This window comes from Diabrotica virgifera, chromosome 7, assembly GCF_917563875.1.
Source record: "Diabrotica virgifera virgifera chromosome 7, PGI_DIABVI_V3a".
NCBI lineage: Eukaryota > Metazoa > Arthropoda > Insecta > Coleoptera > Chrysomelidae > Diabrotica > Diabrotica virgifera.
Genome location: NC_065449.1, coordinates 30188560 through 30216553, shown reverse-complemented (window position 1 = coordinate 30216553; position 27994 = coordinate 30188560). Strand labels below are relative to the sequence as shown.

The following is a 27994-nucleotide window of genomic DNA, read 5'->3' as shown; positions in this document are numbered from 1 at the left end:
ATCTCTTACCATTGTGAAGACTATGAAAAAAATATTAAAATGGAACAGAGTTGTAGCGAGTTAAACTGCGATTTCATTTTTTTTTCAATTTTAGGTTAAAATTCCGATTTTCACAAATTTGATTTTTTAATAAAAAATTAAGTAATCGTGTGGGAAAAAAATAAATATGCCATTTTAATTGCCTATTTGTATAATTTGTAAAATTCATATTAGAGTTTTCAAAAAGCGTATACAGGGTGAAATTTTTTCTAAGACCCAAACGAACTAATTTTTTAAATCCGGGCCTGATTTTTTTCTAGTTTGAATAAATCAGTTGATTGGGTGGTAACATAAATTAAATATTTGTTAAAAAAATTCATTTTTGTAATAACAGTTAATTTTTTAAATCTATGGTTCACTTTACCAAACTTTTAATAATTATTCATAGTGAAATTTGATTTTTTTGTAAAAAATTATGTAATCGTGTGGGGAAAAAATAAATATGCCATTTCATTGCCTATTTGTCTAATTTGTAAAATTCATATTAGAGTTTTCAAAAAGCATATACAGGGTGAAATTTTTTCTAAGACCAAAACGAACTTATTTTTTTACATCCGGGTCTGATTTTTTTCTAGTGTGAATAAATCAGCTGATTGGGTGATAACATAAATTAAATATTTGTTCAAAAAGAATTAATTTTTGTAATAAAAGTTAATTTTTTTAAATCTATGGTTCACTTTACCAAACTTTTAATTCATAGTCAAATTTGATTTTTTTTTATAAAAAATTAAGTAATCGTGTGGGGAAAAATAAATAAGCCATTTTAATTGCCTATTTGTCTAATTTGTAAAATTCATATTATAGTTTTCAAAAAGCGTATACAGGGTGAAATTTTTTCTAAGACTTAAACCAACTAATTTTTTAAAGCCGCACCTGATTTTTTTCTAGTTTTAATAAATCAGTTGATTAGGTGGTGATAGTGTAACGATTGAGCAAAATAAGAGACACATCGATCTGACCGTTCCAAAATTATGACGAATACAAATTTCTGTCAAAATGCGAAACTCGCCCTGTATATTATTAAACAATAGGAGCAGACCCTTTATAATGGTCATTTGTTATACCACATAGGGGCCTCTATACGAGGTAGGAGTATGTACAGCTTCTCATGACACCCTGTATATGGCCGGTTATATTGCTTTTTCTGATGAATGCCTCAATATCTAGGTTAAACAGCATGGTTAATAGTGCTTCTACGTGTCTCACTCCCACATTGATCTTAAATAGGGAGTCAGTTCTCCATCTATTCTAACTGCGGCTTTTTAACCCTGTAACGTCATTTTTATGGAAACAAAGGGCCTAGCCGGGTAAGATGATGAAAAATGCCCCCAACTCGATTCGAATTTCATATAGGTCAGTGTTTAGCACATATAGAGAATCTCACTTTCTGAAATTTTTAGCCACCTAGGTAGTCACGTGACCCACCTACTATTTCACCCTCAATTTTTTCAGATTTTTAAAATTGGCGAAACCTACTTTTAAAAATAAAAAACCGCATTGTTTCACTTTTTTCCGCTTTTTGATACAATTTTATTTAGGGTGTTTCAAAAAAGGTAACACCGTCACTAAGATACATAGGTATAAAACTGAAAAATAAATGGAGTTTGCTTAATAAAAATTTTTTGTAATGCCATCCATTTTTAAGATACAGGGCTTTGAAGAAAACAAAATTTGGCGGGTTTTAAGAGGTAGTTATTGTTCATTTTTTGACATACAACTAAGGATTTTATATTATCATTGGCGCGCATACGGGTAATGGTCTGAATTTTTTAAAGAAAAATATAGTATGCCACTGACATATTTCGAATTAACAATCATTTTTTAATTTCTCGTCCAATTTCTGATAAAATATCTATCTTTCCTTTTTTCATACAACGAAACGCGGCGTTTTCATGCAAACAACAATAATAATAGTTATTTATGTATCAAGGGCGTAAAATAGGCGTTTATAGACCGCGACGTGTAAGTAAGAGCCCGAGCCGATAGGCGAGGACTATTAATACGTAAGGTCCATAAACGCTGTTTACGCCCGAAATACATACACTTTTTATGCACGACTGTTTTAATGATTATTTATTAATAAAGATACAAAATTCCTTGCATGATCGTCTTAGTGATTATTTTTTAATGCTTTTTATTAATACTAATGGCTAACGCAGGTGAGGATATCCTTAACATAAAACGACATGCTGGTTAGAAGTCTACATCAGTAGCGGAAGGATATATTGATAATTCCGTGTCAAATAAAATGAAAATCGCCCAAAAAGCTGTCAATGCTGATATGCCATCTACAAGTTGCTCAGATTGCAGTCCAAATTTATATGATGATTCTTTTGGGCATGCACCTTCCACAAATCATACGGAGTTATTGGAAGTTCATAGCAACTTACAACAGAGCAAAGTAGCAAATCCCATTACCCTAAGGGTAAGAACAAAACAAGTGGGTCGAGGTGGAGGTGTAGGTCGCGGTGGATGCTACTAGTTAAGTCGCGGTCGATGTCGACAGCACATAGCAAGGAGGTCACCTGCGCTGTCAGTCGAGCTAGAACCACTATCAAGTGAAGTAATTTAATGAAATTTGAATGACAAAAAGTCTGTGCTTTTGCGATGTTGTCAATCAAGTGATGATAGTGATGAAATTTCAGCTGTAAATAATCAGATCCTCCTTCATATTTAAAAAAATTACTGAATTTAATAACTTTAGATATTCAAAAATAAACTGAATACAAAAAAGGGATTATATAAAAAGTATCAACTCAGATAGCGCAGATAATGACAACTTGGCTTCGAACGGACCAATCACAGGGAAGCATCCTTGTAGGCCGCGCAGTAGATATCCATGTAAAACAAACTCATTTTATTTTCAAAGGCATCGATGTAAACCTCCTGGATGGCATCGCGCTAAACCTCTTCCTCGACTTACCTGCTCTGTTCTCTTCCATTCACTACAATGTGTTTGTTTTACAGGGATATCGACATCTACCGCGAGCTCCACCTCCACTGCGACCCACTTGTTCTGTTCTGATAGACCTGGATCCCGCATAAGAAAGAAAAGTTGATTAATAGCAAGCTGAAAATTTGTTAATAGCTTAACGGTGTCTAGTCGGACAAACTTTGATGCACGGGAACACTGGAACAGGGGAAGTTTTAATTGTGGAGCTTGATAAACGTGTCGTCCTGACAAGTTTATGATTGTGAAAAATAGCAAGTTGTTTTTAAGTTTATTCAATAACCAACGTTATATAATATATGAAAACATGTTTGTCCGACAAAAACGTTGGGCATTTTAATGAGTCCGACACGTAGAACATGTCACATCACAGGAATTATGTTGGTTGCTGATTTTTGCATGAGAGTTTAATGAAAGGTTAAAAAATCAATTGAAAGTTCTGTCCGACAAAATTAATGGGAAGTTTTCGTAGTCCGACGATCTAAACATGTAAGATATAGACAAAAAGGCTGGTGATAAATAGCTTTCCGACAAAAACGAAATTTAATTACGTAAATTATTCCTTACAAAGAATGACCGTTGTCGGAAAAAATTAAAGGGTAGATTTCATAGTCGGACAATTTAAAAAATTATTTTTGAAATTTTAATAATGGGTGATTATTCTATGTCAAAAGTACCTACAATCAATTACAATCGATATCTTTCGATTTATCTCAACATCATTTAGTTACCTTACTGCAATACATTCTAACTAGTAGATTAGGCAAAGTATGGGCCACTCTTTGCATCGAGGTGTAACCGGTGTAACACCAATATTATGACATCTTTGTCTGTTACATGCGCGGGATCGCTTGGTTAAAAGAGATAGATAGACCACCGACAGACTGTTTGCTCTGTATTCCCTGTCTACCCTTAATAATATGTCTATGAATACATTGCCATTTAAGAATGTCACTTTTGACAATAATTCATAATAAATTGCAATCGTAACTTCAAATTTAAACTAATCGATTTATTTTGGCAGCTAATTATTTCTAGCCATGTGACATATTACATTATATATATTTCATTTGTAGAAATTTGAGAAAAATTACGATATAAAATTTTAATAAATAATTTATTTAGGTACCCTTCTTCAATGAAGCCCTTTTTAACTCAAAATGCATTATAGCACGAAGAATGATATCCAGTAGAATTTTATAAATACTAGGTAACTTTGTAAAATGTTCGACAATCACTCAAAAATGTTCCGTTGAATTGTTTCACTTTTTCATTTGATGGCTTAAAATTTAAACTGTTCACACTAGTCCTGTCGCCAGGGGGGGTACAACGGCCTTCTTTATTCAGATGGACTTACCCAAGTTTTTTTTATGTATTTTGACCCGTAGAACACGAATTTTTTGGGTAACAGTTGATCCGGATGTCGATAAGATTGTTATAAACAAAGAACTTGAGGAATTACATAACAGCGATTTCTCGCCAAACAAAACAGTTTTTTGTATTTTTGTGTCATTCTAAGCAAAAAATGTTCCTACAAGTTTTTTTGTAGGATGCATAGTTTTCGAGATAACCGCTGTTAAAATTTAAAAAAATCGAAAAATTCCAATTTTTGAACCCGAATAACTTTTGATTTAAAAATAAAATAGCAATTCTGCTTACCGTATTTGAAAGTTCAAGTCAAATTATATCGGTTTTGATTATTTGCATTGCTAAAAATTTATTTTTTTATTGTTAAACAAAGCTATAAAGACATAGTGTTTCCCGTATCTAATACATGCGTTTTAATATATCCTACGTAGATATTGCCTCGCTTGCACTTATATCTACTCTACCTACTTGTTCGATTTTAAATGAGAAATCATTGAAAACATCACTCACGCACTAGGTGTTTATTACTGTTAATAGCTTTGTTTAAGAATAAAAAAATTAATTTTTAGCAATGCAAATAACCAAAACCGATATAATTTGACTTAAACTTTCAAATGCGGTAAGCAGAATTGCTATTTTATTTTTTAATCAAAAGTTATTCTGGTTCAAAAATTGCAATTTCTCGATTTTTTGGAAGTTTAACCGCGCTTATCTCGAAAACTATGCATCCTACGAAAAAACTTGCCAGAACATTTTTTGCTTAGAATGACCCAAAAAATACAAAAAGATGTTTTGTTTTGCGAGAAATCGCTGTTATGTAATTCCTCAAGTTCTTTGTCTATAACAATCTTATCGACATCCCGATCAACTGTTACCCAAAAAATTCGTATTCTACGGGTCAAAATACACGAAAAAAACTTGGGTAAGTCCATCTGAATAAAGGAGGCCGTTGTACCCCCCCTGGCGACAGGACTACACTCAAAAATAAAGACAAAAACACTCCATAGTTAATATAAATTTTAATTTCCAACACACGAGGCAAACAGAAAGTCAGAGACCATGTGCTTTCAAATAATAATTTGTACAGAGTACAAAATGTCAGACAGACAAATAATGCAGCCTTCTACATACACATACTTACGTATATGCTTATAAGTACCGAATTTTTACACTCTTCACATTTTTCAACGTCGTTTTACAGGGTTAAGATTTGGTTACGGAAAAAAATGTATACAACGGTTTTTGTAGGAAATTTTCCATACTTTCTGATGCACCTAATAAGAAAACCGTAAGTCGTTGCTTTAATATGGTCTACAACATTTTTTTATTATCATTTTGAGAATATCTAGAACAAATTCCATCCAAAAAATAATTTTTTTGCAATATATACATGCATTGATACTTACCTCACTGTTTTTGAAGTGTGCATGTATGTATATACATGTGCAAGTATGTGAATATAAATAATAATATACAACTAAAATAGCTTTATCAATATGTGACTAAGTCATTCTGAGAAAATGTTTTTTTATTTATTTTCTTCGATTTTCCCAAACTTTTTGTCCGACATATAACTTTTTGCGTTACAAAATATAATTTGTAAATAAAAAAATCAAAATTAGCTTGCTATTTATCACCAATATTTTTGTCTATATCTTTCATGTTTAGATCGTCGGACTACGAAAACTTTCCATTAATTTTGTCGGACAGAACTTTCAATTGATTTTTTAACCTTTCATTAAACTCTCATGCAAAAATCAGACTGCTATTTATCACCAACATAATTCCTGTGATGTGACATGTTCTACGTGTCGGACTCGTTAAAATGCCCAACATTTTTGTCGGACAACATTTTTTCATATATTATATAACGTTGGCTATTGAATAAACTTAAAAACAACTTGCTATTTTTCATAATCATAAACTTGTCAGGACGACACGTTTATCATGCTCCACAATTAAAACTTCCCCTGTTCCAGTGTTCCCGTGCATCAAAGTTTGTCCGACTAGAGACCGTTAAGCTATTAACAAATTTTCAGCTTGCTATTAATAAACTTTTTTTTCTTACGCGGGATCCAGGTCTATTACCCTAAATCGGTATTGTATACTTGTAGTCCATCAATAAGTAAATATGATAAATTATATATCCGTTTCAAAACTTACCTATAATATTTCCAGACTTTGGAGGTTTCGGTGGTGATTCAACGGCAAACCTAGTTTTTTGCGAATGTCTTTTTCCGTTGGGCATTTGCGGCGGACTAGGAGGTGAATAGTCTGGAGGGGGTTCTTCGACGTGTGCGAGTCTCTGGATTCGTTCATCTTCTCGTCTCGTATTTCGATATTCGTTATCGTACCTGGAACAAAGATAATATTATAATTAGAGTTGTATTTCAATTTAGTTTTATGTACTTATCATAATTTAAATAAAGCCATAAATTAACAATGCATTTTATGATTTTAATAATGTTAGTTTTTCCTTCATTACTTTACTTTTTGCGTAAGGTGTTTCTTAACGTGAAACAAAGTATATATTTTGGCGGTTGTAGTTAAGCGGTTATGTTACTAGCTTAACAAGCTGGAAGGCCCAGGTTCAACTCCCGGCACTGACACCAAGAAATTTTTCTATTTCTAATTTGACTGACCCCCCATTGTGCTTCGGAGGGCACGTAAAGCCGTTGGTTCCAGCTAAATAAACGGTCGTTGTCATATTAGAGGCGCTTGCGCTACCTGAAGAACTTAGCTTTAGACCTTAACCCGTTTAGTTAAGTTTAACTAACAACATACATAAACGTTTTTAATTTTTTTTTAAATTCACTACTCGTTGTCCCCTAACCCCATTAGGTACATACATGATGAGACCATCATTTTAAATTCTGTATCTAGGCGAAGCAATAAAGCGATAAAAAACCCAAAACCTCCCAATTTTTTGCAGTTGGATCTCAATGAAATTTGTTGAAAAGCAATTTGTTGCAATTTGTAAGAGCGTTAGGAAATTTTGTGAACTAAAATAGTGATCTAACAATAAAGCACTGAAAACGTTTGTTTTCTATACTTCCACAAAATACCATATAGACCATAATAGTACAAATCCGATTATTGCATCTGAAATTTTACACTTTCTTGAAATTTGCATAAAACAAGACTATTTTGAATTCAATAATCAAATATACACAAACAACAGTGCAGGACTTATTATGGGTAATCCTCTACTAAGCCCATTGCTATCAGATATATTTATGAACAAGCTTGAAACAACAATTTCTAAACATCCCGTATTTAAACAGCTCTTATATTGGTGGATATACGTGGATGATATACTAGTATGTTTTACAGGAACTAACGAGCAACTTGACCAATTTCTATCATACATTAATTCACTTCATAGTAATATTGAGTTTATAATAGAAATCGAACAGAATAAGTTCATAAACTTTCTAGATGTAACAATTACCAGACTACACAACAAACATGAGTTCTCCGTATATCATAAAGCTACCCATACTGACACAACTATACACAATTCATCATCCCATCCTACACAACACAAATTAGCAGCCCACCATAGCATGATACATAGACTGACAAGAAATTCCCATGTCAAAAAATAACTTCGAGATAGAACTGAACATCATTAAGCAAATAGCAGTAAACAACGGCTATAACGAACATACAATTAACAAAATTTTAAACCAAAAACTCCATAAGAGAACCCTGAAATTAGTCTATCCACCACCACAGAAAGAACTTAGTACCTTCTGCTCTATCACATATACTGTGTATCACATATACAAAAATAGCCATTTACATAAAAAAGAAAGGAATAACACCAGCTTTCAGAACTAACAACAACTTAAACAAATATATTAAAAACAATAAGAGCCGAAAGAGAAAGCAACTACAGAGTGGTGTTTACAAACTAACTTGTGGTGACTGTCCGAAAACTTACATCGGTCAAACTGGTAGAACCCTTGACAAACGGATAGCAGAACATAAAAGAGCTTTCAACAATAGAAAAACAGACACTTCTACATACGCACTTCACCTTCTAGATCATAATCATTTTTTTAATGAAGAGTTTTAAATTCTGCATATTCAAAATAAAGGACTTTAGCTATCTTTATTAGAATCTATGGAAATTAATAAATTGAAAAATACAGATATAATTCTGAATGACCAACTCGAGACAAACAGCTCACCACTTCTCAACCTCTTCAGTTAAAGACTTTAAAAAGACAAACACATAGTAAACTAAATCACTTGAGAAAGGCACTCTGCCGAAACAGCTGTAGTCACATAGTTATAATAAATTTCGTGAAAGTACAAAAAACAAACGTTTTCAGTGTTTTATTGTTAGATAAAATGAACTTCCATCAAGTAACGGTCGAATCCATCGATTATTTAAAATAGTGATGTTGAAATGAAAAATGCATTATTAATCAAGAAAAATGTATTTCTAAAAATCCACAAGGAAGAATTTCCTGTAGCTGGCTACCATTAATTACAAGTAAATTTAATGAAAAATTTTTTTTAGTATGGAAAAGGTATATTTGTTTATCCTTAAAATGGCCATACATATCACAACAAAACGTTTTCTACAACGTTCTCCAAAAAGAGCATCATCAGTTTTACAAGCTTAATATTTTTTTTTAGATAGATATTTATTTATTTATCATAATAGATAATACACAAAACAGAAACATTGCACTCCACACCTGTACAAATTACATAAGAATTGTCAAGGCAAGGAGCGCTGTATAATTATCATAAAGTATTACAAAAAAATTTTACAAAAATTAAAAACATGAGACTAAACAAATAAAGAAATAAGCATTGTCAAATTAAATTAATCAGAAACATTCAATATATAAATAAAAAAAGAAAAAATAAAATAAAAATAAAAACAGTGGAAGTACAACAAACATTGCCAATTGGTTTCTAGGTCTTAGTTTTAATATAATGGACTAATAATCTCTTAAAGATAGTTGCATTATGGCTATTTTTAATGTGATAAGGTATATTATTGAACTGTACAATTCCTTTATGAAACAAGCTTTTCATTGAACTGGACTTGTTGGTTGTTCTAACATAAAAATTTATTGAATTTGCAGCTCTAGTGCTATGCTCATGAACATTTGCTATCGGGACCAACTGACTGTTCAAATACTCAGGCAATAAATTGTTTACCATCTTAAATAAGAATGTCATAGATTGGACATACATAAAATGTTCAACTTTTAACCAATTTAAAGTTTTCAGCATATCTTGAATTCGAGTATATCGATTGCATCTCAATATTACTCGCATAGCCTTATTTTGGAGAATTTGAAGCCTGTCATAATTAGAACATCCTGTGTAAATCAATGAACAACAATATAAAAAGTGAGGTAATATTAACGAATTATAAATTGTTAATTTAGTTTGAAATGTCAAAAATGGTGATACTCTTCGAAAAAAACCTATTTTTTTCCCTATCTTTCTGCAAATGTAATCAACATGTTTACTAAAAGTTAGTTCCCTATCCAATATGAATCCCAAATACTTTATTTCCTGAACCATTTCAATTTTTTCATTATTTAATTTAATGTGAACATCCAAACTTAAGAATTTCCCGAAAAGAGTATTATTACCAATAAACATGTATTTGGATTTTAACTCATTGACTTTCAATTTGTTTAACTTAAATCTTTCAGTTAATAAATGCAATTCACGATTCATCGTGTCCACTACATCAACAAAATCTTCCCCATAAAAATATATTAATGTGTCATCAGCAAAAAGATGAATTTTACATTTGCTTAATACGTTTCCCAAATCATTAATGTATAATATGAAAAGTAGAGGTCCAAGTACACTGCCTTGCGGCACACCAATATCATTTAACTGTGGATTTGACATTTCACTATTTAATTTAGTCCTTTGGTACCTATTTGACAGATAATTTTCCAGCCAATTAAAAACTGTCCCGTTAAAACCATATTTCTTTAATTTCAAAAGAAGTATATGACGATCTATTGTTTCAAATGCTCTTTTGAGATCTATAAAAACTGCGCATATACCGACCCCTGTCGTATCTAAAATACTTTTCATATCTGAGACAACTAACTGTAATGCGGTCTCACATGAATGAGAATTTCTAAATCCAGACTGGTAATTATACAGGATATTATTTGAAGTAATAAATTTAATCAGCTGATTGTACACCACAATTTCTAAAACTTTTTCACAAAATGGGAGCATATTTATTGGACGTAATTGATCAAGTTTATTAGTATTAGGAACTTTTGGAACAGGAACTATAGTTGATATTTTAAATTGCTTGGGCACCAGACCCTTCTCTAAACTCATATTAATTAAATTTAATAAAGGATAACCTAACACATGAAATAGATTTTTGATAATATCAAGACCTACTTCATCCGTACTATTTTTTTTATATTGTAATTTGATTATATCATATAGTTGGTTTAGTGATATGCTCTCAAAAGTTTCAAAATTTACATCAGATGAAACAACTGTCTGCAAATTTAAATTAATATCACTATTTTGGTCAAAACTTACAATAATATCTTTAATACTATCAACATAATATTGATTTAATATGTTTGCCAAATTTACACTATATGTTACACCTTCATGTTCAAGACTTTGAAATTGTGATATAGTTTTATTAGTTCCTACTAACTGTTTGAGATGTTTCCACATTTGTTTAGAATTACCCCTATTCCTATCAATATTTGACTCATAAAATCTAATTTTAACTTGTTTTAAAATTCTAACACAGTTATTTCTTTCAATTTTATAGTTATTCCAATCTATGCAATCGTTTGTAAACAAAAATCTTTTATAAGCAATATTTTTATTCTTAACTGCCAATTTACAAGTGTTGTCAAACCATTTATTACCAAAGTTCTTAACTTCCACAGTTTTAACTGGTGACACTCTATTCAAAACATCTACGATATTACTGACGAAAGTATCAGTAACTTCATCGATGTTTACCGAAGAGTATGCCCAATCTTTTTCAATCAACATGTTTACCATATTATCATATATTATTTTAGAACGAATTTGTTTTGTTTCAATGACTTCACTTTTAGTTACTTTATTATTGAGCACATGGACAATACAGTGATCAGATATTATGTAATTTTTTTCTACATGAGCAGTTAACGTATAGTCATTACTTATGACGAGATCAATCATAGATTTTGAATCTTTAAAAATTCTTGTATATTCATTTACAAGTTGCTGCATTCCATTATTTTCTATATATTCTTTCAATTTACTTTTACCCTGACAATTTTTATCATAATGTATGTTGAAATCTCCAGCAATGACTATACTACAACTACTATGTGATTCATAATAATCATCCATCCACTTGAAAAATACGTCAATGAATTCACTTATACTACCACTTGGCGATCTATAAATACCCACTATTCCATAATATGATCCATTAATTACAACATCCAAAGACAAAACCCACAAACTCTTGTCAATAATAAATGTTTTGATATTATTGACTTTTATGTATTCTTTCGTATAAATTAGAACTCCTCCTGTATGACGACTACTAGAATCACAACGTGCCATTACATATTCAGGGATCTGTAGCTCAGAATCTGAAAAATCGCTAGTGATACAAGTTTCCGTTAAACATAAAATGTGTGGGTCATATACCTGAACATAAAGTTTGATTTCATCGCAATGTTTATAGTAACTTTCAGCATTAATACAAGAAAGAAGAAGATTATCTATACACTTTTTATTTGTGCGTGTAATATTTGAAGGCGTCTTTGATGGCTAGATATTATACCCTATTCTTTCTTTGGCTTTTAATAACTGTCTTTGATAACTACTACAATTTCTATCAAATACATTATGGTTATAATTAACATGTTTAAGTTTAAGAATTTCATTTGCATATTTACAGTTAACACATATGCTGAGTTAATATGCTGAGGCACCCAAAAATACAAAGCTTAAAACCCTTTAAAAGTTGACTAAATGTCTTACATAGTTAAATAAAAAATTATGGAATCCAAAGGATGGATATAATCCCTATGAATAAGGCCTTAGGGCAACATATATATGACTCCCGTGAGGTACGTGAGTTGCTAGGTTATAATTAAGTCATCACATTGAGAGAGGTGAAAGGCAATACCTGAAAGGTATTTTTAAAGTGCATTTCGAAGTGTTGAAAAAAAATAATAATCTAACAATAAAACACTGAAAACGTTTGTTTTCTATACTTCCACAAAATTTAATACAACTATGTGACTACAACTGTTTCGGCAGAGTGCCTTTCTCAAGTGATTAGATTACTATGGGTTTGCCTTTTTAACGTCTTTAGCTGAAGAGGTTTAGGAGTCGGGAGCTGTTTGTCTCGTGTTGGTCACTCAGAATTATATTTGTATTTTTCAATTTATTAATTTCCATAGATTCTAATAAAGATAGCTTAAGGCCTTTATTTTGAATATGAAGAATTTGAAACTGTTCATTCAAAGAATGATTATGATCTAGAAGGTGAAGTGCGTATGTAGAAGTGTCTGTTTATCTATTGTTGAAAGCCCTTTTGTGTCCTGCTATCCGTTTGTCAAAGGTTCTGCCAGTTTGACCGATGTAAGTTTTCGGACAGTCACCACAAGTTAGTTTGTAAACACCACTCTGTAGTTGCTTTCTCTTTCGGCTCTTATTGTTCTTAATATATTTGCTTAAGTTGTTGTCAGTTCTGAAAGCTGGTGTTATTCCTTTCTTTTTTATGTATCTGGCTATTTTTGTTGTTATCTTACCAGTATATGTGATAGAGCAGGAGGTACTGAGTTCTTTCTGTGGTGGTGGATAGACTAATTTCAGGGATTTCTTATGGAGTTTTTGGTTTAAAATTTTGTTAATTGTTTGTTCGTTATAGTCATTGTTTACTGCTATTTGTTTAATGAAGTTCAGTTCTATCTCGGAGTTATTTTTTGACATGGGAATTTCTGTTAGTCTATGTATCATGCTATGGTAGGCTGCTAATTTGTGTTGTGTAGGATGGGATGATGATTTGTGTATAGTTGTGTCAGTAGGTTTATGATATACGGAGAACTCATCATCCCATCCTACACAACACAAATTAGCAGCCTACCATAACATGATACATAGACTGACAGAAATTCCCATGTCAAAAAATAACTTCGAGATAGAACTGAACATCATTAAACAAATAGCAGTAAACAATGGCTATAACGAAAAAACAATTAACAAAATTTTAAAACAAAAACTCCATAAGAAATCCCTGAGATTAGTCTATCCAACACCACAGAAAGAACCCAGTACATTCTGCTTTATCACATATACTGGCAAAATAACAACAAAAATAGACAGATACATAAAAAAGAAAGGAATAACACCAGCTTTCAGAACTAACAATAACTTAAGCAAATATATTAAGAACAATAAGAGTCGAAAGAGAAAACAACTACAGAGTGGTGTTTACAAACTAACTTGTGATGACTATCCGAAAACTTACATCGGTCAAACTGGCAGACCCTTTGACAAACGGATAGCAGAATACAATAGGGCTTTCAACAATAGAAGACAGACACTTCTACATACGCACTTCACCTTCTAGATCATAATCATTCTTTTAATGAACAGTTTCAAATTCTGCATATTCAAAATAAAGGCCTTAAGCTATCTTTATTAGAATCTATGGAAATTAATAAATTGAAAAATACAGATATAATTCTGAATGACCAACTCGAGACAAACAGCTCTCCACTCCTCAACCTCTTCAGCTAAGGACTTTAAAAAGGCAAACCCATAGTAATCTAAATTACTTGAGAAAGGCACTCTGCACAAACATAGTTGTAATAAATTTTGTGGAAGTATAGAAAACAAACGTTTTCAGTGTTTTATTGTTAGATAAAATAAACTTCCATCAAGTAACGGTCGAATCAATCAATTAAAAAATAATAAATTTGTAATTAAAAAATAACTGACGAAAATGAGTTCAATATTACCACTCCACGGTTTTTGGTGTCGCTAAGTACGAATATCCATACGGCGATAGTCTCCGAGGCACCTAGTGCCCAGAATGGGCCTTGTCTGAATTTTTACGGATATTTTCGATACAATATCCAGGCAAATTCTTTACTCAGGGAGTTGACGACAGTCTCCGAGGCACCTGGTGCCTGGGACGAATTTAATTTGTAATGAATTTCCATAAAACTGTAGGATACAAGTTCCCTGCTGGTAACCAGGTACCTAGGGAGACCAATGCCGACATAACATTCGTGTTCAGCAACCCCAAAAATCCCCGAGTAACGAGCTTGTAATGAATCTTTACAAAAATCCAGGAAACGATGCCCGCCCTGAGCACCAGGTGCCTCGGAGACCCTCCTCGTTTGATATTCGTCATCAGGGACCCCAAAAACCTCCGATTAATTTGGAAAATGCATTTTCCTTGTTCAATAGTGCAATTTTTATTTCAATATTATTACTTCAGTTCACAAAACTTCCTACCGCTCTGACGCATCCAATGCAGCAAGTTTCATTGAGATTCATCCAACTGCAAAAAATTGGTAGGTTCATTGCTTTATTGCATTACCTAATTTTATAATGCTCTACCTTGATGGTACGTGAAAGGGGTATTATAGTGATGTTGATTATAGTTACTTTCGAGTATTCGTTACAAATCGTTACTTTTGTATAAAGTAACCATTTACAGTATTCGTTACTTTGATTTACTATGATTACTTTTGTTACTTTTGTATTTGAGTACCGGTAATCATATCGAGAATCGTATTTCTCAGTAGATAGGTATTTTTTATAAAGTAATCATTTACAGTACCTATTCGTTACTTTGATTACTATCATTACTTTTGTTACTTTTGTATTTGAGTACCGGTAATCATTTCGAGAATTGTATTTCTCAGTAGGTAGCTATTTTGTATAGGTATTCCGATATGACAGCGACCTTTACCGATCTGTTTAAGGGATAAAACGATTTGATTACTATGATTACTTTTGTTACTTTTGTATTTGAGTACCGGTAATCATATCGAGAATCGTATTTCTCAGTAGGTAGGTTTGTATAGGTATTCCGATATAACAACGACCTTCACCAATCTGTTTAAGGGATAAAAACGATTTGATTACTATGATCACTTTTGTTACTTTTGCATTTGAGTACCGGTAATCATATCGAGAATCGTATTTCTCAGTAGGTAGGTATTTTGTATAGGTATTCCGATATAATAACGACCTTCACGAAGTACGAAGTAATCAGAGTAATCAAAGTAATCAAAGTAGATACAATAGTCGTTACTCGCTCTGTTACGATTGGTACGAAGTAATCAGAATAATCAAAGTAACCAAAGAAGATATAATAGTCGTTACTCGCTCTAATACGATTGGTATGAGGTAACGAAGTAATCAGAGTACTCAAAGTAATCAAAGTAGATACAATAGTCGTTACTAGCTCTGATACGAAGTAACGAAGTAATCAGAGTAATCAAAGTAACGATTTGCCTCTCTGCATAGTAATCATTACTTTCGGTATTCGTAAGTAACGAGTACTTTGTATCGAATAGTTACTTTTTCAACATAACTAGGGTATTCCTAAGGTTTAAAATTTTTCCAAATAATTACACACCTGCTCCTATCATCAACTACTCGTTGACGCTGTCTCTCGTTCTTCGTTCTCCTCGGCGGGGTAGGAGTGATGGTGACCACTTCCCTCTTGGGCGACATTCGTGCGTTTCGGGAATAGTCCGGAACAGGCGAATGCTGATTTCGTATGTAATCGGGAGTTGGAGAATGAGGGGAATGTTGCTTCCTATAATCGGGTACAGGCGAATGGGAGGGACGGTAGTCGGGACTAGGTGATCGGCGGGTACGATCACCTGAATATGGCGATGGGGATTGGTAAGGGGGTGAATGGCGTTGTTCGGTGTAGTGCTGCTGACGGTGATCCGACCACTCTCGAACACCTAAAAAAAGACATGAATTATTGTTATTGATAATCAACATGTTCAGTGTATTTGTTGCAATAAAAATTATTTTTGATTTTCTAACAACTAACCTAATATATTTCTTGGCGATAAGTTAAAAGTTTTGTATTTTATCTAAACAAATAAATTTGTAACCAATTTGTTGTTTTATTTTGTAAAGATGTATATACCAAGAAGACCAACAATAAAAAATGCAATGAAAATGGGTGGGAAACATTTATAATTACAATTATTTTGCAAGATGTTACGAACTTTAATATTGTGTATTAGAGTTATTGTGATACTTGATTTACTTTACAGTGTACAAAACTTCATAAAGCAAATATTAAGTTAACATTAAGGCAAAGTACCCCGCACAAACCTTATGGAAATTAGGTCCCAGTGGATTTAGTTCATACTTTGGGAAAATACTTTGAAGATTTCTGATGAAAAGTTTTCATGGGCACAACTCGATCGTATGGATGATTTTCAAGATATAGAGGCACAAACTCGGAAAATTATAAGATTTACTGGGTATTCCAATTCCCTGAGTTACTGGTTATTTGGCAACATGTAGAATTTTGGATCAAAGAAAAGTAGTCTAGGATTTTTTCCTGGCTATCCAATAGCGACCTTTACTTTGATCTTGACCTTCAACGGACGTCATCTTCTAGAGTTTCGAGGGTTTTCGGCATTAAATTGATATAAACAGATTACTCATGGGTTTTTGGGATCGCTTAACACTAATATGCCATCCGAACTAACCTCCGGAGCACGTGGTGGCCAGAACCACTGCAAGGGACGTCATATTCTAGAGTTTCGATGGTTTTTGGCATTTAATTGATGCAAATGAATTACTGGAGGGTTTTTGAGGTCGCTAAACACGAATATGCCACCAGAACCGACTCCCGGGGCACCTGGTTTCCAAAGTCAATGAAAGGGGCTTCAGGAGTATCTAGGGTCTTTAGTACTACATTAATGCAAACGGATTAGTTATAGGTTTTTGGGGTTGCTGAACACGAATACGTGATCAGTACAGACACAAGAGCACCTGGTGCCGAAGACAGGTTATCTTCTGGAGTTTTGGAGAAATCAAATGGATTACTCTTAGATTTTTGGGGTTGCTGAACATGCATACACTATCAGATTCGACCCACAAATTACATTGTGCCTACGGTACGTCATCTTCTGGAGTTTCGAGGGTATCTAGGGGTAACCTTGGATTCCAAACTCAATTGGAGTACTCATATTAACAATGTAATCAACAGCAACTATGCGAATCTTCTGGAACTGCAGACGAGTTGTAGGTAAAACCTAGGGGTTAAATTCAAGAGTAATCTATTGGGTATACACATCAGTGATACGACCGATATAATATATGGTTCAGTACTGTGGTGGAAAAAGACGGTTTTGCAATATTGTGCCACCTTTGTCCCACCCTAAAAATACAAGCGTCTCTTAATCTAACAGTAGCCTTAAATAGTACAGAAATGGTATTTTTAGAGGCTATCCTAACCATCCTGAGATTTAAAGCAAACAATACTTGGAGTCCGAATTAATATAAATACCACTGGCACCATACTTGAGGAATCCGTCTTTTTGATAAACTCAGATATAATGACACTAGAACCAAACTTCACTGAGAAGATTAGCACAATTTTATACCATCTAAGACAACAAGTCTGAAATAATAATGGGGATTTAATATGGTTTACTGATGGATCTAAAACTGCACATGGTACTGGATCAGCAGCCTTTGAACAAAGATGTAAAATAATAAATCTCACAGATTAGATCAATATACAACTGTGTTACAGGCTAAAATTTTTGCCTTGGTGGCTTCCATTGACAAAATTATGGATGGCGTTCCCAAAGCACACATAATCAGAATTTTTACACTGGAAGTAAAAACCCACTCACCAAGTCAAAACTGATGAGGAACTTTAAAGAACTCGTGTACAACCATGCAAAAGATAATAAAGGGGTGCATGTGAATGAACGAGCAGATCTGTTGGCAACACAAGGGTCAAGAGAAACCTTTGTAGGCCCAGAATCATTATGTGGCGTCACTAAAGATGCTACAAAAAACGAGATTCAGAAGGGGCTGATAAGAAATCATCAAAAATATTTGGCTATGGGGACACCAATATGGAGATGGAGAAGCCTGTATGGGGAAGAAGACTAAGTGGCTGTAGATTAATGCCATAAGAACTTCCAAAGGTACACCATAGTGGGCAGATAAAAGGAGTGGAAATAACGCTGAGTAAAATCTTTTAATAATTGAGAGATTATCTTAAAATATAAAATTTGTTTTAAAACATAAATTATCATTTTCGCTACCAGACCAAGAATTTTTCAGACCCTTTCATATTATAAAAACATGAAAAAAGTCTTCTTGTTTTATTGATGTAGATTAGTATTTGGTTAAAATCAACAATATTAGTTACTTTGGTGCTAACAATTATGTGTAAAGTGAATGTTTATGTTCATAAAGGCATAAAAAATTGATTTGATTTGGAACACGCTATTAACTTACCTTTATAATAGCTAGTACCGTTGTTTCTATCTCTTTCCGGTTCTACAGGGCTGTACACCCTTGAAGACTCTTTAACAGTAGAAACTAAAGTATTTCGAGGAACAGGTTCAGCTCGTGTCGGTTGCGACTTAATAGTAACGTTAAAAAAGCTCGTTTTCGGAGGATGTTCCTCATCTTCCACAGTAGAGTTATTAGAAGAGCGCGAATCGCTTCCAAAATGATGTTCTAACCATTTGGACGTTTCGACTTTTCGTGTTTCTTCTTCTTGATCGAAGTCTAGCGGCTTTCGAGTAAGAGCGTCTTTTCTGTCTAAGGGAGACGCTACATCGTCTAGGCCTAAAACGGGGAGATTAGTACAATTAGTGGTTAGTTAACATGAAAGTGTAGGAAAAACATAAATGTTGTTAAAAGGGTTAAATAACATGTTTACACTGAATTCCCAACTACAACAATGTGACAATTATACAATTTATGTATGGATGAATGTATTGTGGCTTGTGCAGATACTCTAATATTCAAAATGATACAATGGATTGGCGAAGAGAAAGACTTGAAGAATCCACTACTCTCTATTGGATCGTATTTTTGTTTAATCCAGTCTGATTCACCACTCTAAGATATTTAATACGTAAATTCAAGATGACCCAGCGGGCGAGTCTGTAACCCTTAGAGGGCCCGTCCCCAAGTAGTGGATAGAGAAATGTTTTCACTGAGATTTTCTGAAGAGTAGGTAGAAAATAAAGTACCACTAGCAGACCAACAGTTCGGGGTGCACGGAACCCATTAGTGGTAGATACCGCCATCCATCTAGGAGAAAGAGACTCTGAACCCAAACCCATACAAGAATGTAGAGCTCAACATGGAATTTCTTTGTCATTCACAGAATACTTAGGAAACTCATTACAATTTGGGTACCTACAAGTGAAAGATTAATTAAAGTAAATATGTTCCTTTACAGATATAAACTAATAGTTACGGGCAACGCAACAAATAACGACGCATTAGCCAACACAGAATACGCATTTTTTGAACAGCTTTCCGAAGACATATCAAAAATAAGTTAATCACGAGAAATAATATTAATGAGGGATATTAACAGAATAATAAGAGAAAATGGGTAGGAAACAGTAGGAAAATAGTGAGAAGATACCATTAACAACAATGATGATAGATTCATATATATTTGGGCATCCAGAAAGAACTCAGAATCTTAAATAGATAGGACAAGAAAGAAAAGCGAAATAAACAAAGATACAACATTAAAAGACTGGATGAAGAAAGGATCTAAGAATTATACCAAAATAGATTGAATGAGAAGCTACAAATTCCCGACCCTAAAAATATTGACGTTGATTGAGGTATTGGACGGTATTGGAGGTATTGGACCCATATTAATATTTCAATCAACGATATTGATCACTTAAAAGAACATTTAAAAAACTGTTTGCACGAAGCAGCATTTGAAGCAGTGAGATACTAAGTAAAACAAAATAAACAAACCATACCTGCTGAGATAACGAAATAGAAGAAGAAATAAAATGTAAAAGACATTTATATTAACAATATTTAAGTTCCAAATTAATACAAAACAAAATAAAATATAAAGAAAAACCAGCAGACCTTGGAAGAAAATAAGTAATTATCTAGGAGGAACCAGAAGCACAAAAGGCTGGAAAATAAAAAAATTAAGAAAATAAAAGAATAAAGGCAGAATACAGGGTATAAAGCCTGAACACTTGAAATAGTATTTCAAAGAACTTTTAGTAGAGAATAGAGTAGAATTTCAAGAACATGGAAACTACAACCAAGATAAGATTTCGTACGGGACAATCTACTATTGACCACATTATCTCCGTAACTTAAATAATAAAAAAAAAAGATGTCGCGGAATCAATAAATTCATGTTATTAGTCGACTTAAGGAAGGCTTAAAAAAGCGTTCCACTAAAGTAAAAAGTGGAACATAAATAACAACAGGGTTTATAACAACAAAGAAATTAAGGCAAGAATGTTGCGGAAATCCCACTTTATTTAAAATATATTATACTTCTAAAAGTCTTCTTAAACCATCGGTACTGTAGAGATCTATATGTCCCACTGAATTTAAAAAAGCTCTACTGGTGCCTATTTGTCCCTTAAATCCACTTTAATCAAATATAACCATGTTACTAAATATTTTGTTATGTTATGCAATCAACAATTCGATTATTATAACCTCATATTTTCTAGAAATAGGTGTTCGTGTACAACTAGCCCAATAATTAAATGACCGTTTTGGAGTGTAATTTTCGGATGCAACTCCGAATTGCATGAAATTTTGGATTTAGGTTCTGCTTACCTTCCACTTCAAAGTTGAATTTGTGCCGTTGGTTGCTTTTACTTGGGGGGGTTAAAGTCACCCCCCCCAAGTAAAAGCATACGTTTAAGATAAGCCTGGAAATGGATGAACTGACTGATTATAAGCAAATTTCGTTCTATAGAGTTTTTTATGTAAGTCAATACTTTTCGAGATAACCCCCTCTGTGGCTCAGTGGTAAGAGCGCCTAACCTTTGGATCGAAAGTTCCGAATGGTAGTGAGTTCGAATCTCACCAGGGTCAGAAATTTTTTCATTTATTATAAATTAATAAATGAAAATAGTTTCTGGCCTTGTGGGACCTTTACTCACCGGAGGGACCGCAGACGTTCGGATACAATTAGCGTCTCTTTGCAAAGACAATGACGTCGACTTTGCAAAGTAACAACGACACTTACTCAACACACACACTACACATTACACCTGAGTTAGTGATAAGTTATACAATTACGTGGCTAAAGGTTCTAGTTCTAAACCAAGGCCAGAATCAGAGAAAAAAAAACTTTTCAAGATGTTTGCAATTAAAAATGTTTATTTTTCGAAAAAAAAACACTACGTTTTCAGACGGTTTTCCGCAAATAACTCAAAAAGTAAATATTTTATCGAAAAAAATATTCTTAGAAAAAGTGTAGTTTATAAAACATCTAAAAACGGTGTATCAGTAAAGTCGTTAAACCGAGTACAAGCAAAGTTGTAGCTCATGAAAAATACGTTTTTATTCATCTAATTCCAAATCGACTATTTTAACGTCAAATCATCGAAAAATTAAGCAATTCTCGAGAAAAACTGATAAACAGTTTTCAAAGTGTTTAAAAAAAGCTTTATTTTTATTTTTTATAAAAGTCTCTAGCATCAAAAATAAACGAGTTACGCTAAAAAAAAGTTGGCCGCTTTTTTTTTGGTAAAAAAAAATCGTGTGAAAATCTCCCTCTATTTAGCACCCTAAATAAAATTAATTGTTACCACTTTACCATTTACTTTAAATGTATGTATATTGTTTTTATGATCTGTAAGTTTGACTAGTTTGAAGTGCTTATTTTTGAAAAAAGTTGGTGGTATAGTAAAAAAAATTGTTTCTAAAAATTTTTGAAATATTTCCTTTTTTCGAAATAACTTAAAAAGTGTAAGTGATACGAAAAATCTCAAAGAGTAAAAAAACGTATTTCAGTGCTAAATCATTCACCTATATATTAGTGCTTCCTTTATACATGTTTGACATTAGAATAATATAAAATCATAATGACGAATATAGTACATGTTTTTGAAGTTATACTTCTTTAGGCGCGATTGAGATTGAGGGTGAATTTATATTGATCTGCGCGCATGCGCACACCGACAGTATGGTATTAGTCGTTATATGGGCTCTGATTGGGTGTTGAAATGATCTGTCAATAATAAATAATTGTTCAATATGAAGGTAAACAAATGTATAATATATTAGTTTTATTGTTGTGAGGACAGAAACAAAAAAGTTTATAATTGTAGTGACTTTTAAATAGTTTTTAAAGCAACAGGTACGTAATAATTGTAAATGTATCATAGGTACCTACCTATTTGAACCTACCAAAATACATAGTATGTAATACTTTTATTTACATAATTTGATTACCATCAAAATTTCTATCAATATTCACCTAATATATTGTTTTCTTACTCTATGTTTTGTTGTATTTTTTCAATTCTAAATCATTTCAATTCAAAATCAAAATAATTTGATTTATGTAATTCAAAAATGTCAAAAGTTTAATCCGTTTAGTTAGCCGATCTTCGCACATAATGACACGTTGTCTCCGTGGCGAAGCGTTTAATGCGAATGAACCCCAATACAACGCCAATACCAATCGCGCTGATAAGTTGGTTCGAATCCCAATAGAAACTTTTATTTTTTAATTTTTTTTTATACATTTTATGATTGTAAGTATATTTATTATATAATTTTATTTTCAGAAAATAGGTAATTAGGTAAAAAAATATAACAATTAATGTTCAGAAATCATTTGTGGCATTTTTAATGTGTTTGTGTGTGTTTTATTCTTTTATTATTTTAATTTTTGGCACTGTTTTAATAAAAATGTTTGAGAAGTAGGAAGTATAAATTAGTTTAATATTTAAATAAAATATATATAAAAAGTATATTAATTTCGTTTATAATCATATAATCATATAATAGAAGTATAACTTCTTACGTGCGTACAAAGTACACACACATTCTTTTTAATAATAGGTGTGAATGTCGGTTACATCGCAAAGGTACGTTTATTTCACGTAATAATTACGAAACAGAAATAACTTCCTTTGGTTAAATTTTGAGCAATATTTTGGAATACAAAATTTTACAACGGTGTTGGTTAAATACGTATCGCTTGAATTTTACTCACTTTATTTTATGGATGTCGAAAAATTAGATGTATTTCACGTAAAAGTAATGTAAATAATACCAATATTTAAACAAAAAGTTTATGATTTCGCTTTCAAAATCATTTAGCATAACTATTTCAATCCAACACTGATTTGAAGCTATTTCTGCTATTTTTTTTTAAATATCACAGGAGCTAAAATGATGTTGAGTCTAATTTTCAAATCGCGCGCGGTGATGATGTAGTACCAAGCCTTTCTCCTCCTTTAAATACTATCACGTGACCACGGTAACTGACTTAACATAGTTGGTTCGAAAACTAAATTAATCGATTTATCGAATAATAGATACGTTTCGATAGGATTATTTTTTTATCTTATTCTATTCTGGTATTGAAATAGATTTTTAGTAAGACCAATTAGTAGAAGAAATTTAAAAACAAAAAGAAAATACGTAATACTAATTTAAAGTAAGTAGAATAGTTTAACTGTAATTTAAAAATAATCGATTTTTATAATCGATGACCATAACCTCTAATATCAGCTTTTCACATTTCTCACAACAAAAAACACTACGTGAAGAGCTTTATTTCCCTCGTTTTATTTTAGGCGGGTTTATTTATGATAATGTCTTTCGTATTAACGTTTACCTCACTGCTCGAGGGTTGAAGTGCCGATGATGCAATCAGAAAAACAAGAAAGTGTCGAAGTGTCCTCCCTCCTCGAAATAAAAAGTGACCTGTGTTGTGTTTTGTGTTGGCAAATTTTTTAACGTGTCTTTAGGTCAGTAGCATTTTTGGTTCATTATCTTGTATAATAATTATACAAGACAAATGTTTTAAAGTCTCTAAATTCTACTAAATAAATACATTGTTAATAAAAATTGAATGGGTTACATTGTTAATACTTTATATGCTTGTTTAATTTATATCATATGAGGATAATAATTACGTGATTCATAAGTTAATTAAGGTCGAATTATTTACGTGAACCGAGGACGTATCTTTCACGTGAATACTAATATATACATTCCCTAAAAGATGCGTTAATCAACACGTATTTGCAACGTGAATTTCCCGAAACACTTTATTGCTATTTAAGGTAAATAACACGTCTATTGAAGACGAGTTATTCACGTAATTTAAAGACGTATTTTCAATGTGACATTCCAACCAAATTTTCACGTGAAATTCACGTAAGCAATTTACGTATATTGGTGACAAATGTACCCAAAATTCACGTAATTAACACGTCGGTCTGTTTGTTGGGTTTGCTGTTATAAATATGCTAGTTTCATTTTGCTTTTCCGTAAGACAAAAATTGGTTAAGATATGGCTATTCAAAGTTTGCATACACTCGTGTATAGTGACTCGTTTAAGCCATTTCAACTATATGCATTTCAAAAATAAGCACCTTAAACCGATGAAACTGACAGATTATATAAAATATAGAAAAGTAAAGTAAATTGTTTGTAAAGCGGTAACGATTAATTTTATTTGGGGAGCAAAACACGGGGAGATTTTCATGATTTTTTTAAAAACACTTTAAAAAAGTTTAAATAGATTTTTCCCGAAAAGTGCTTAATTTTTCGGTGATTTCACGTTGAAATATTCTATTTGGAATTAGACGAATAAGAACGTATTTTTCATTAGCTACAACTTTGCTTTTACTCGGATCATAGACTTTTCTGATACACCATGTTTTTAATTTTTTTTATAAGCTACAGTTTTGCTAGAACCATTTTTTTCGATAAAATATTTACTTTTTGAGTTATTTGCGAAAAACCGCTTGAAAACGTAGTTTTTTTGTTAAGAAATAAACATTTTCAATCGCAAATACTGGTACACAGATGTCCCATGTCCTACCAAAAGAATTAAGGATATTAAAAAAAATCACTTTAGGCATAATTGACGAAGACTATTAATCATATTGTTTTGTCTAAAAAGTTTTAGATATCTGAGGAGTGTATTCAGTCCTGAAAGGGTTAAAAAGATGGAAACAACAATGTAGAACAATGGAGATCGGCAGTCGATCAGCAAAGAAAATTAAAGGAGACTATAGTGAAAGTTCTCAGTACAGCTTCACTGAGAGAAAGAACATTGGCAATACTGAGCGTAACGAAAATGGATTTTCAGAGAATGATATTATGCAGGTTGAGTGCTTTGATTTGAATGTTCTCGATTCTTTACAATATGTTACATTTTATATAATACAATATTTCACTGCAAAAACTTTAATATTTACCTCGAGGCCTGTATGGCTGTCGATTATTTCCTCTTCTTCTTGCTCTCGCGGAAAGCGATTCGAACAAATCGGGTTCGTCGATCCCGTCGCCGCGACGATCAGCTTCCATCGTTTCGGTTTTGAACCTCATTTCGTGTCCAATGTTTACACCATCGGCTATGTAATCGACGTCTTCCTGCTCTTTCGTTTTTACATATCTAAAAAATAAAATATTTAGTTTAATATAGGTCAGACTTGCGTTTAAACGAAAACAGTTAAAATCAAAAGACGGATGCCTACTAGACAGAATATAAGATAAACGTAAAAGTTCCTAGGCGAATGAGGAAATGTTAGTAATGTAATAATTACATTACATATATTTACATAATTATTATAACAATTACATATAATTATTATATATAAGTATGTACAAAAGCACTACAGGTCTTAGATGCCCTTGCTTTGCTAGTCTTGACTAGATTCTTTCACTTTTTCCCGCCTTCACTTTTGTTCTCTCGAGTTCTTTGTAGCCATTTCTTCTATGTCAGTCCGGACGACATTAAACCACCTCCTTCATATTCTCCCTCTTCTTTTCTTCCCCTGTTCTCCTGAATGCAAAACTCTTTCTGGTGACATTCGTGAAACATGTCCTAACCATCTAACTCTAACTCTCTGCACCCTGATTTTCTGTATTATTTTAGGTCTTATACATCTCCGTTAGCTCCTAGTTTGTTCTCCTGCGCCATTCCCGGTTAGCCTCCTTTATACCACCAAAAACTTTTCTCGTGATTTTTCTCTGATTTCTAAGGTAGCAAAGCAGTAGGATCAACCAAAGCCAACAAACAGAGTCGACGATAGTATACTCAAAAGAACAACACAAAGGTAGGCTATAATGGTATTGAAGCTAGTCAAAAAAATGGTAAATAAGACGATCTAAAATGTCAAAATAGCACTGAACTGAGGTACGAACCTAGGAGATACCTGAAGATATGCTCCTGGAACTCAGTTGGCATAAGAGCAATCGCAAATGTGCTGGACGAACTAATACTTACTTACTTTCCGTGTCCGGAACACCAACAACTTTAAATTCTGTATTTCCAATGGTTGGCCACATAGATGGCCCTGTCATTTGCTATAATTAAGTCTTGTTCTGTGCAGGTCTCTCTCATCTCTGTGCATGATAGTAGATGCCGGCTGGTCTGAACCGCGCCACAGTCGCAAGTATCGTCCTCCTGGTATCCCCATTTTTTCAGGTTACTAGCACAACGTGAAACGCCGGTTCTTAGTCTGTTTAGCGCTTTCCAAGTCGGATACGGTAAATTGTGTCCAGCAGCCATTTCCTCCGAGGGAGGAAAATGTGTCGCGGTAGTTGACGCTTGCCATAGGTGTATTCGGCGCGTCTCTGGCGCTTCGGGGATGGATCTTGATGTTTTCAGGAAGCTTTTCCGAGATCTTAGTCTGCTTGGCTGAGTTTGGTGGTCATATAAGGGGTGTCTTCGGTCCGTCTCCTGCTTTTTCCGTTCTACCTCTGACGTGACCTTCCTCCTGATTGGTGGTGGAGCAATTCCAGCAATGGGGTATACCTCTTCGATAGGTATCGGTTTCAGGCAACCCGATATTATACGGACCGTTTCATTTAGAGCCACGTCGACGTTCTTTGCGTGAGAAGAGTTTGCCCATACTGGTGCTCCAAACTCCGCGGCTGAAAAACATAATGCCAAGGCAGAAGTGCGGAGAGTGTGTGGTTGTGCTCCCCATTTTGTATTAGTTAGCTTGCGGATGATATTATTATTGGCACTTACTTTCTTCTTGACATCTTGACAGTGGTATCGGTAAGACAGAGTTCTATCCAGACAGACGCCAAGGTATTTTGGTGTCTTGTTGTGTTCCAGCATCTGACCACGCCATTCCACCTCCAGCGACCTTCGGGCATGCTTGTTTCTCAGGTGGAAAGCACATACCTGGGTTTTTGTGGGATTGGGTTTCAGATGGTTTTTATCATAGTATAGAGCTAAGTCTCCCAGGGCATCTGTCAGTTTCACTTCGACTTCATTGAAGGTTCTTCCCTGAGCTGCCACCGCTGTATCATCAGCGTAAATAAATTGCCTTGTTTGTTGGTGTATGGGTTGGTCGTTGGTGTATATGTTGTATAGAAACGGCGCGAGGACACTTCCCTGTGGTAGCCCATTTT

At 33.2% G+C, this 27994-nt stretch overlaps 1 protein-coding gene across 4 annotated transcripts in view; it reads right to left on the bottom strand.

Moving 5' to 3' along the window:
• The window catches only part of LOC114328063 (serine/arginine repetitive matrix protein 1), a 404720-nt gene that overhangs the window by 52798 nt on the left and 323928 nt on the right, over positions 1 to 27994 (bottom strand). For 3 of the 4 annotated variants that reach the window (XM_050656312.1, XM_050656311.1, XM_028276811.2), the window contains 4 exons: positions 25825 to 26021; positions 18872 to 19207; positions 15999 to 16335; positions 6521 to 6711 (listed from right to left, as the gene is read on the bottom strand). In XM_050656312.1, the coding sequence (XP_050512269.1) occupies positions 6521 to 6711; positions 15999 to 16335; positions 18872 to 19207; positions 25825 to 26021 (1061 nt within the window). The remainder of the gene's footprint in view (positions 1 to 6520; positions 6712 to 15998; positions 16336 to 18871; positions 19208 to 25824; positions 26022 to 27994) is intronic. The other variant, XM_050656313.1, reaches the window with a different exon arrangement.